We start from the raw sequence: 11,788 nt of genomic DNA on the forward strand, positions 1-11,788 counted from the left end.
TTTATTTAAGAAAACCTACAAGAAAAATCTTGGGAACTCTAGATCAGTGAGCCTAATATTAGTGGTGAGTAAATTACTGGGGGAGATTCTGAGAGACAAGGAATGGTTAGAGGTAATCAGTATAGGTTTGTACATGGAGAGTTGTTTCATGAATTTGGTTGAGTTTTTTTTATAAGTGGTGGCCAAGTTGACAGATGAATTGAGTTGACTTTATTTCTTATATCCTTCACATACATGAGGAATAAAAATCTTTACATTATGTTTCCATCTAAATTTGCAATGAGCATTCATAGTAATTTATTATAAATGGAACAGTCAATGTAACATTGAAAAACACTCAAATCAATGTGAGTTAATCAGTCTGATGGCCTGGTGGAAGAAGTTGTCCCGGAGCCTGTTGGTCCTGGTTTTTATGCTGCAGTACCGTTTCCCAGATGGTAGCAGCTGGAATAGACTGTGGTTGGATGACTCAAGTCCACAGTGATCCCTCGTGCCCCTTTTTCACACCTGTCTTTGTAAATGTCCTGAATCATGGGAAGTTCACAATTATATATGTGCTGGGTTGTCCGCACCACTGACTGCATAATCCTGTGATTAAGGGAGGTACATTCATACACCAGGCAGTGATGGTCCCAAAAGCTATTGGCACAGCACAGTAGTTTTGTGCCATTGAAATCAATCCTATAGCCATTGCAATTGCAATATTCTGCTACCACCGTTTTCTCTGCGTAACCCAAAAAGATCGACCTCCTGGGCTCCTTGATGTGTCCATTGTGCTGAATTATACTGTTCTGCATCCACAGGGAATCCTGTAAACACCAGGATCCTGTAAACTGCTGTGCCATGCCAATGGGCTTGGGACTGCTTGGTGAAGGAAGCCATTGAAATAAAAGAGAAAAAGAATTTTAACAAAGACAAAGGCCTTGCTCTAAGTAAGAACAGGAATTTGATTGTAAACAAGGTGAGGCAGTGGAAACATGATTGGATGAGGATTCAAAGAGCCGAGGCATCATCCCTGATGAAGATGGCAGAGTTTGTCTTAGAAACCTTGGTTAAAATCAATGTCTGTACACGGCTGGAAGTGTGAGAAGGATTTATTCGCTGGGAAAGCACTAGATCCTTTTGCAAATGAGGTAAGTTCAGTCAACCAAATGGACTTTAGCAAAGCTAAACCAAGGTATCACATGGTGTGGTAGTCCAGAAAGTTAAATTGGACGGCACCCTGGCAAAGCTGGCCAATTGGCTTGATGGTATGAAACAGAGGATTGCAGTAAAAGTGTTTTTTCTCAGACTGGAGGACTATGACCAGTGATATGCTACTGAGGCTGGTGTTGGGTCTTCTGTTGTTCATCATTTATATTAACAATCCAGATGATACTGGAAGTTGCATGGTTAGTATGTTTGCAAATGATTGCTGGTATAAAGGTCAGTGAAGAAGGTTGAATATTTTGCTGCCTTTCCATTCTGCCTGGTGACTCATGCACAGATAACTCTTTCAGTTTCTCCTTTATATTACATGCACTGTCTGTATTTAAGTTAGCACGAGTGTGAATGTATGGTACAGCAGGTGACCAGTTGACTCAAAAGGTCTCTATTGGTTCCCAGGATCACAATCCCATCAGTCCTTCGCTTTATTTCCTTGCAGACCTAAAACTTATTTTCTCTTGCCCACCACCCATCAAATCGCCCTTAATTATTGTGTCACTCATCTACACTAGATGGGAATTTACGTTGGTTAATTAATCTTGCATCTCGACTTTGGGATGGGGAAGGAAATGGAAATACCCAGAGGGAAACATGCAATTACAAGGAGTACGTACAAACTCCATGCAGACAGTAACACAGTAGCAAAGGTCCGGATCATACCTGGGAGTCTGGAACATCTCAGATTTCTGAATGGTGAAATAAACTTTGTAGAAATATGGTGAAGGAAGACGTGAGTGAGTGAAGCCTTCATCGGTCAGAGTTGACCATAGATATTGTACCCTAGCTGTCTAGATACACGAGCCTGGGCCGTAACAATATGGAGAACAATCTGTTGCCCATGTAGCAAGCTCCCCCTCTCTATGCATCTGATGAACTCAGAGAAATGACAGGACTGATATAGTTTGGCACCAGCAGGGTCACAGGAGTTGCCAGTCAGAATTGAACTCAAAGTAGGACTGCCTTAGGGGCTCCAGCTCCGGATTTTTCCCTCTGGGTTTACTCCCCAGGCCTTCCCCATGAGTGGGTACAGCCGCAAGGCAGCATAAGTTAGAGATCAGAGCTTTCCTTCTCCTAGATGAGCTGCCAACCATGGCTGATGAGTCCTATCTGCCCGAAGTGACTGCTTTTAAGGCACCAGTAACTCGTCTTTGCCCCTTCTGTCAGTAAAAATGGTTCTGCTGGGCTTGGTAGCTAAGCCACACGTGAAGGTCAGAAGCTGGACTTGGTTGTCAGAGGCTATTTGATGTGCACACCATTGGGAGCTTTTAATAGGTGGTGTGAGCATGTCCCCATTATCACCCCAGCTATAACAACCTTAAGGAAGAGGTACATTCTAATATTATTAGCTGCTAAATATTAGAAACTGAGGGCTGAAGCTAGATAAAGAGAACCAAATTAAATAAATAACACAGAAAGCATTATACTTGTTCGTTTATTTATTGAAAAAATTAACCAATATTGCATGGATTTGTTGGAAAAAGTATGTGAACCTTTGATTTCAGTAACTGGTGTGACCCCTTTGTACAGCAATAATTTCAACCAAATGTGCTAGGTAACTGTTGATCAGTCAACAGTTAACAGTTTTTTGATTTATCAAGGATCAAAAAATGAATTGAGTTCTGCCCTATTGCTTCTAAAAATTGCATTAAAGGCAACACCAAGGAAATAATAGTATTGGGGAATAGATTTTTATAATATTTTCAGGACCATTGTATGTGCAAAGTAAGAAAGTATCAAAGATAAGGAAAGTCCATTGGAAAAGATATCCTGGTAACTTTGGACTTCATAACAACTGGTGTGATTGCATTAGGAAAATGCGAGAATAGGTGAAGGAAGCCTAAATTCCACCATGCCTGCTGTCTGAACACTCAGGATCATGATTTTTCTTATGAGTTCTTTGTGTATGTGACAACAATAGATGTAGTTAGCCAGAACTGCCCAGCAATATCCACTGGATGTTAGAAGAGGACTTTTCCATATTTAATTATGCCCTGCAGAAACTGAGGTCATGTGTAAAATCAGGCCTTTGCTGGTTTTTTGAGGCTAATGAGAGTTTGCTAAGTAGATCACACCTGTTTTACTGCAGCACTGTGGGACTCATAAGCAAGGGCACTGGAAAAGGTATGATAGCCCACCATGCACTATTAGGTAACTTATCTTTCCAGGCACTGAAGTAATTCCAAATCCATGGTAACACTTGAGATGCCACACAACAAAAAAAAACAAACATGCAAGATGCTGAACCTGGAACAAGGATAAGAAGTTCAAAGAAGCCCTAAGAATAAAGACAATAAAACAACAACTGACACATTTTACAATAGAGAAATGGTAGGAGCAAAAAGTAAAAATTATTTATCAAATGATCAATTCTTCAAGTGCAATGGAAGATATGAAACAACGCACAGTTTCACTGTCAGTTATTTCCGAAATCCTCGATCAATGTCGTGTAGATTAGCATAATCTAGCAGCCTGTATTGAGTTCCACTTCCAATAGATAGTCTTATTTTGCTTCAAGCAACTTGATGACTGTAGTTTGCTAAGATGATGCCAAAGGAAGTCTGAGAGCTCCCTTCTTCCTTCCCTAAGGGTTTCTTCCTCCCAGGTGTTAGGCTGAAGGGTACTTCTGTGACTCATCCGGCCTCAGCTTTGCTACTTTATTCACACAGACAAGGATGAGGGTGAGAAACCAAAGACTCCAACCGACAGCCGCAGCAATCCAGCCGTATTCATCCACTCCTGTCTGACAGCACGATTTTGTTACTGCACAAAGATCCTGGCCATTCTGAAAATCTGTGGAGATATGTAACTTGTAGTTTAATAAAGGACATCTTTTTATAATAACCAAGACCATTTTATTTAAGTCAATTTTGCAAACTGAGTTTTGTAGCCTGCCAGTCACCAGGCAGGTTAAGAGTGGTGACCCTTTGGGAACTGTTACAACACTTACTACTTTGGAAATTACTGGCAGAAAGATGTTGTCGAGGCGGAAGTGCTGTTAGAACTCCTACTATCCTCCCAGGCACTGGAAAACTTCCAGCTCTGTTGTAACATATTAAGAACAGAGGGTGCAGTGCACCTTGTTTCCTGTATGATAAAGATGCCACTTAAGAAAACAAGCATGCAAGATTCTGTACCTGAAACAAGAATAGCAAGACTTGAAAGTTCAAATCAGCACTTGGCACTGAATCCCAAGAAAACGACTTTAGAGAGTGGCCACAAGGTAACTTTTTAGAGCAGCTTGTGGTCAAGCCCACTGGGGAAAAGGCAATTCTGGTTTTGCTGTTGTGCAATGAACCAAGTTTGATTAAAGGAGCTAAAGGTGAGAGAACCCTTAGGCGGCAGTGATCGTAATGCAGTAGAATTCACCATGCTTTTTATGAGAGAGAAACTTAAATTGAATGTATCGGTGTTACAGTGGAGTAAAGGGGGGAACTACAGAGGCACCAGTGAGGAACTAGCAAAAATTGATTGGAGGGAACACTAACTGGGGTAATGTAGAGTAGCAATGCCTGAGTTCTGGAAGTAAAGAAGAAACAGCATTCTAAAGGGAGGAAGAGGCAACCATGGCACAAGGGAAGTCAATGTCAGCATAAAAATAAAAGAGAGGGCATATAAAATAGCAAAAATTAGCAGGAAGTTAGAAGATTTGGATACTTTCAACAACCAAAGGAAAACAACTGAAAAAGCAATAAGATGATAGAAGAAAGTAAACTAGACAAAAATGTAAGAGGATACCAAAGTTTTTTTTCTGACATGTAATGAGTAAAAGATAGGCAAAGGAGGTCATTGGACCACTAGAAAACAACACTGGAGAAGTAATTGACAATGACAGAACAAGCTAAATAAGTATTTTATGTCAGCCCTGATGGTGGATCTCGGTTCAAAATGTTAACCTTCTTGCTCCAACATTTTGTGCACATTGCATCAGCCTTCACTGCAGATGACACCTGTGCCATGCCAGAAATTAGAGAGCATCAGCAAACAGAAGTCATTGTAGTCACTACTACTGAAGAGAAGGTGCTTGGGAAGCTAAATAGTCTGAAGGTAGATAAGTCACTTGGGCAAGATGGACCATATTCCAGGGTTCTGAAAGAGGTAGTTGAAGAGATTGTGGAGGCAATAATAGTGATTTTTAAAGAATCACTGGAGTCAGTGAAGGTTCTAGAGGACAGGAAAATTGAAAATCTCACTTTGCTCTTTAAGAAGCGAGGGAGGCAAAAGAAATTATAAGCCGGTTAGTCTGACTTCATTGGTTGGTAAGGGTTCGTTCTTAAGGATGAGGTTTTGGGGTAACTTAGAAGTGCATGATAAACTAGGCTGAAGTCAGTACAGTTTCTTAGCTGACACATCTGTTGGAATTCTTTCAGGCAGTAACAATCAGGGTAAACAATAAGAGAGGCAGTGGGTGTTGTTTATCTGCATTTTCAGAAGATCTTTGAGAAGGTGATGCACATGAGGCTGTTGAACAAGAAATAATACATGGTATTACAGGGGAGCTAGGAGCATGGATAGGAGCTCTGCAAACTTGCAGAAGGCAAAGAGTGAGAATACAGAAGGTTTTTCCTGGTTAGCTGCCATGACTAATGATATTACGCACTGGTCAGTGATGGGTCTGCTGCTTTCTACATTATGTTAATTGATCTGTGGATAGAGGCATTGATTGTGTAGATAGTCAAAGGATTTTTCCCAGGGCTGAAATGGCTAACATGACAGGGCACAGGTTTAAGTAGGTACAGAGGAATGTCAGGGGTAAGTTTTTTTTTACGCAGAAAGTGGTAAATGCGTGGAATGTGCTGCCAGCGACGGTGGTGCAGGCGGATACAATAGGGTCTTTTAAGAGACTCCTGGACAGGTATATGGAGCTTAGTAAAATAGAGGGCTATGGGTAACCCTAGGTAATTTCTAAGGTAAGGACATGTGCAGCACAGCTTTGTGGGCCGAAGGGCCTGAATTGTGCGGTAGGTTTTCTATGTTTCTATGGAACTGATAGTTTTATGGCCAACTTTAAAGATTATGAAGAATATGTGGAGTTGAGTAAGCAGGGAGTCTGCAGGAAGACCTGGAGAAGTTGCAAAAATGGGCAAAGAAGTGGGAGATGGAATATGGTATAGGGAAGTGTACATTATGCATTTTGGCAGAAGAAATACTGAAATAGACTATCTTCTAAATGGGTAGAAAATTCAAAAATCACAGGTGTAATGGAACTTGGGAGTCGTGCTGGATTTCTTTAAGGTTAATATGCAGGCTGAGCCAGTGGTAAGGAAGGCAAATGCAATGTTAGCATTCATTTTGAGAGGACTAGAATATAAAGGCTAGAATGTAATGGCGAGACTTTATAGGGTATTGGTCAGGCCAGATTTGGAGTATTGTGGGCAGTTTTGAGCCCCGTATCTAAGAAAGGATGTGCTGGCATTGGAGAAGATCCAGAGGAAGTTCATGAAAATGATCCCAGAATGAAAAGGTTAATGTATGAGATGTGTTTGATAGCTCTGGGCCTGCAACCGGTGGAGTTTAGATGGATAAGGAGGGGATCTCATTTAAATGCTACCAAATATTGAAAGGCCTGGATAGAATGGACATGGAGACGATGGTTTCCGGATGTAGGGGAGTCCAGGACCAAAGGGCACAGCCTCAATAAAAGAATGGCCCTTTAGAACAGAAATGAGAAGGAAAGATGGCTCTGAAAGCCAAGCCATTGGGTATATTTAAAGTAGAGGTTGTTAGGTTTTTGATTAGAAAAGACATCAAAACGTATGGGGAGAAAGCAGGAATATGGGGTTGAGGAGTAAATATAAATCAGACATGACTGAATGGTGGTGCAAAATCAATAGGTTGAATGGCCTAGTTCTACCTCTTGGTCTGATGCTCGTATTGGAGGAGTTCGTGGACTTAAACTATCTCTTTCTTTATCTGTGTCCTTACCATCTAACTGCACTGCAAACACCTCAAGCAGATGACTTCAGATCTAGGTCAACCTTTGCCTGAAACCATGAGGGATATTCTTTATGTCCAATCTGTTGCTTGCTGCCTTTTCTTTCTTTCCCTGTTCTGACAGCAGGCATTTCACCGGAAACATTACTTGTCTTCCTCTCTCCATAGATGTTGCCTCATTTCTGTTTCTGGCATCTTCTGTTTTGATGGGGTTTTTTTTAACTGTTCCTTGTTGTAGCACAGCATTGCCTATGCATTTCCATACCAGGTTAATAAGTAAATTCAAGCAGAGCTAGTCTCTTTAAATGTGCCCCAGGAACATAACTGGAAGACCAACTCTGCTTGTTCAGAACTAAAGCTGACACTAATTTGGCAGCAGTGTTGTTCTGGTGGGTCTACTTCTGTTGTTTTCAGGATCTTCAGGTTTGACTACATTGAGCAGCTCATAACATAGGTTCAGGTGTCTCTGATGAGCTGAACCATTCCTTAAAAATATCTTTATAGGGTTTTTCAGAGGAAAGCGAACAAAGCAAAGTTATACAGACTGATGAAGCCCATTTGCTGTGCTGTTCAGCCTACAAGACAAACTGCTTCTGGTACCAGGACGCATGTGGTACGATAGCTATAGAAAGTGCCAAGAACACTGTGTTTTAGGAGTGACTGGATGATTGATCCACTATGCTATGATGTGCATTTTCATAATGCAGCACTGATAAAAGTGGGCCAATAAGACATGCAATAATTTTGGAATTGGTACACATTGTTGTGTTCATTTTTAAAAATCATGTTTGTAATGTCAAAAGTGATAAATCATTATGTTTATTTTTCCAGGTCAGGTCCACACCTTGGAAAGGATTTCATTCTCTACTCAGTGTTTAATATCATTTGAACTTCTGATGTGAATTGTTTATATGAGATTTTTAACAGATTGTCTACTGGCAATGTGGCATGTGGGTTCAAACGTAGTGCTAAAGGTTCAGGACAGATCAGGAAACAGAGGAAATCAGAGGCCCCCTGGGTTTACCAGCAGCGCAAGAAGCAAAGACCCCATTCATTTCATAATAGTGTGACTGGCACCTCATAAGAATAGCATTAGGTGAAGACCCAAGCCCAGTGGGTTTAGGAGCTACACGAGAGCATAGGCCCATTGGGATTATGTGAGCAGGAAATGGGAGAGCCCGTGGATTTAGGAGCGAATGAGAGATGATGGGCCCTGCGAATTGGGGTAGATTTGCTGTCAGAGGCTCCATGGGTTTATGGAAGAAGGGGAGATATATGTTGAGTGAGAATGCTGGCTGAGCAAGATACTGACATCAGGCAGTAGTGGGTGGGTGAATAAATATTCCCCCCAAGGCTTTCAGACCGAGCAGTGTGCCTTCTGTGGTTGGAGAGTGATTGACAATCAGGGTTCGGGTTAGAGTTGGAGTGAGAGGAAGAGATCCTGAAGAAGGTGAGTGGCTGTAGTTGAGGATAAATTGTAAATACCTATCAAACATAGCAACACATGAGACATTGGACGCACTGGACCCATTGTAGCTCCTAGTAGAGCACTCCATTAGTTACCTCTTTTATTCTAGATACCCCGCTATGTAGTTCCTCTGGCTTCTGTTTGATATTTTCCTACATGAAGAATCAATTTACAGTAGACAGTAACCTACCAAAATGTTTTTGGGATGTGGGAAGAAGCCAAAGCACCCAGAGGAAGGGCATGCAGCCACAGGGAAAGGATGCAAACTACCCCTCTGCAGCAGCACCCAAATCTGGGATGGAACCAAAGTCACCACAAGTGTAAGCAGTAGGTCTATTTGCTGTAGCACTGTACTGCCATTAAATGTTTCTTGTAAAATAGTTACAGCACAGGAAACTATGTCATCCCTGTACACAGTCATCCATTTATTACAGCTCTTTACATAGTCATCCAATTCCCATAACCCCATCAATCATTTTCCTTTAAAGATTCATTTTATAACTATAGCAGATTAACAGGTGAAATAAAATTCTTCACTCTTGCACCCCTAGCCCTTCTTTCTTTTGCCCATCACTTTAAATCTGTGTTCACTATCCTTGAATAGGAGGTCAATGAGAACTTTTCTCAATGTACAGTTTTGTGCGTATTTAATCACTGTATGCTGACGTCAGCTCATTGATTCATTTCTCCAAAGCTAGAGTATAACTTTCAAACATAGGCTGTGCTTTTATATAGTTGAGCACTTTCATGTTCTCTGGTACATTTCAGAACATCACTAATAAGCCAGATGAAATATTTGTTTTTTTTTGTTTTTAAATGCAAAAACTAGCATTTGCTTCACCTATAATTCAGGGAATGGGAAATTTCCTCTCTAGGTGTAACATTGACAACAAAAACTTAGTGCAACAGAACAAGTTTGCAGATTTGTTCCTGTAGGCAGGAATCCTATTGATCAGTATTTTAAGTTAATAAGCTGAACTCTTAAACATACTCACACTGTTCACACCGATCCATGTTGTGGGTCATTGAATTGTTTAAACTGAAGTTGTATTCAAGTGAGGCAGATCCTTGTTCTGAGAAAGCAATAAGAATGTTGAAGAAAGTTTCTTTGAAAGCTTGACAAAATGACATCACAAGTTCATACAAGTCCGAGTGCTTACCAATTGCAGCAGATACCCAGAACAGGACCAGGTGAGTGGGGTTTATAAGGAGACGGCTCAGTGAACTGAGATCCATGGTCTGAAGGAAATTGCTTCTGGTCTCTCTCGGCCTCGTACCTCTTTGTTATTGTTTCACAACATCCCCTTTTAAAAAAGCTGGGAGGAAAGAAACGTAATGTTCAATCTCTAGGTTAGACCCGCCTCCAATCCGTTAAAGTAACTATTGCCTGCCCAACACTAGATCAAAGAAGACAGTGGTTTGCAGCTATGCAGGATTACATAAACTGGGAATGAATTTAGGAATGCAGGTACATGGCCCTAGAGGGATGTTTAATTTTAATTAAAATTAATTTTAATTTTTCTCATGTTGAGTTGTACTTTTCCAATACCTTGTAATGTGGGGGTGGGGGATTCAGTGGATTGGATCTACACTCCATGGTTTAGAAGAATAGGTGATTAGATTGGAACAAAACTCCCATGGGGCTTGACCGGGTAGAGGCAAGTATGATGTATCCCCTGGGTAGAATAACTAAAACAGTGGTCACAATCTGAAAAGAAGAGCTCAGACAAAGAGGATGGAATTGTGAAGTAATCTGACCATCCCAATTCCTAAGCATCTGAGATCTGCACTTCTTAAGGACCACTTCTTTGGCTCCTCACATTCTTTAAGATCGTAAGATACTGTACAGGAGCAGAATAAGGCCATTTGGCCCATCGTGTCTGCTCCACCATTTCATCGTTGCTGATCCATTTAGATCCTCTCAGCCCCAATCTCCTGCCTTCTCCCCATCTCCCTTCATGACCTGACTATTCAAGAATCTATCTGCCTTAAATATACTCAATGACTCGGCCTCCATAGCCACCTGTGGCAACAAATTCCACAGATTCACATCTCTCAGGCTAAAGAAATTCCTCCTCTTCTTCATTCTGAAAGGATACCCCTCTATTCTGAAACTGTGTCCTCTGGTCTTACACTCTCCCATCATAGGAAGCATCCACTCCACAGCAACTCTATCGAAGCGATTCGACATTTGATAAGTTTCAATGAGGTCCCCCCTCATTCTTCTGAATTCCAGTGAGTAGAGCCCTAGAGCCCCATCAAATGCTCCTCAAATAACAAGTTTTTCAATCCCCGAATCATTTTCATGAACTTCCTTTGAATCCTCTCCAGTGTCAACACATCCTTTGTGGGATAAGGGGCTCAAAACTGCTCACACTACTCCAAGTGAGGCCTCACCAGTACTTTATAAAGACTCAACATTACATCCTTGCTTTAATATTCTAGTCCTCTCGAAATGAACGTTGCATTTGCTTTCTTCACCTAATCAAGTCAAGTTTACTTATCATTCAAACCATACATGGATACATTTGAACCAGGCAGCGTTCCTCTGGGGCTAAGGTGCATTTAAAATACAGTAGCAAGAGAAAGAGAAAAAAACATACACACATTGTTACACATGAAAACACATGTATAGTCCAAGTCCCTGAGCGACATGCAAGTTGATGGCAATCCAGCCTGTCATTCCACCAGTCAGACACTGGAGGGCAGCACGGATGGGAGAGGCCAGCTCCCTACATCGCCTCTGGCATCGTCTCACCTGGACTACGGCAGCAGATAAGCCCGCTTGAGGCCCTGTCCTTGCTTCAGCCAAGGCCGTGCTGCTGCATCGTCAACTGTCTCACCACCGAACAAGGGAAGCAGGCCTGCAACATCTCGCATTATCAATGTCCAATAGGGTCTGGTGATCACAAGAGAAGCATCCAAGGCAGTCACTCACGGTTGCACTGCATGCTGCTTTCACTGATCAACTCTGATGCCCTCGAGTAGCAGGCAGCAGCATAATCTGCACCCGGGTCAGCTCCTCTAGCCCGTCTACTGGCTTCTTCTCTAGACTTGCTGCACCAGCTCTTCTAGCAGCCCAGTATGGTCTTATGATCATAAAAAATGCATTTTAAAAAGCAAAGCGCACCTTTGGCTAGCTCCCAAGAGGCCGCCACGTTTGAACTATCTTACCAGAAGATC

At 41.7% G+C, this 11,788-nt stretch overlaps 1 protein-coding gene across 1 annotated transcript; it reads right to left on the minus strand.

The window, feature by feature from the left end:
* Positions 1-2,624: 2,624 nt before the first annotated feature.
* Positions 2,625-9,923, minus strand: LOC132398405 (transmembrane protein 213-like). The gene is made up of 3 exons (XM_059977786.1): positions 9,766-9,923; positions 9,601-9,678; positions 2,625-3,996 (listed from the first exon to the last, which is right to left on the minus strand). The coding sequence occupies exons 1-3, from the start codon at positions 9,839-9,841 to the stop codon at positions 3,812-3,814; spliced, it is 339 nt and encodes a 112-aa protein (XP_059833769.1). The 5' UTR covers positions 9,842-9,923; the 3' UTR covers positions 2,625-3,811.
* Between the last annotated feature and the right edge of the window lie 1,865 nt (positions 9,924-11,788).

This window comes from Hypanus sabinus, chromosome 8 (genome assembly GCF_030144855.1).
Source record: "Hypanus sabinus isolate sHypSab1 chromosome 8, sHypSab1.hap1, whole genome shotgun sequence".
NCBI classification, from domain to species: Eukaryota; Metazoa; Chordata; class Chondrichthyes; order Myliobatiformes; family Dasyatidae; genus Hypanus; species Hypanus sabinus.

What these genes read in the sequence shown, in the direction of transcription:
- LOC132398405 (XM_059977786.1), bottom strand. Translation starts at nt 9,841, where the DNA reads ATGGATCTCAGTTCACTGAGCCGTCTCCTTATAAACCCCACTCACCTG. An exon ending in CTGGGTATCTGCTGCAATTG is followed by an intron (nt 9,679 to 9,765) that starts GTAAGCACTCGG and finishes TTGCTTTCTCAG; the next exon opens with AACAAGGATCTGCCTCACTT. An exon ending in CATGGATCGGTGTGAACAGT is followed by an intron (nt 3,997 to 9,600) that starts GTGAGTATGTTT and finishes ATATCTCCACAG; the next exon opens with ATTTTCAGAATGGCCAGGAT.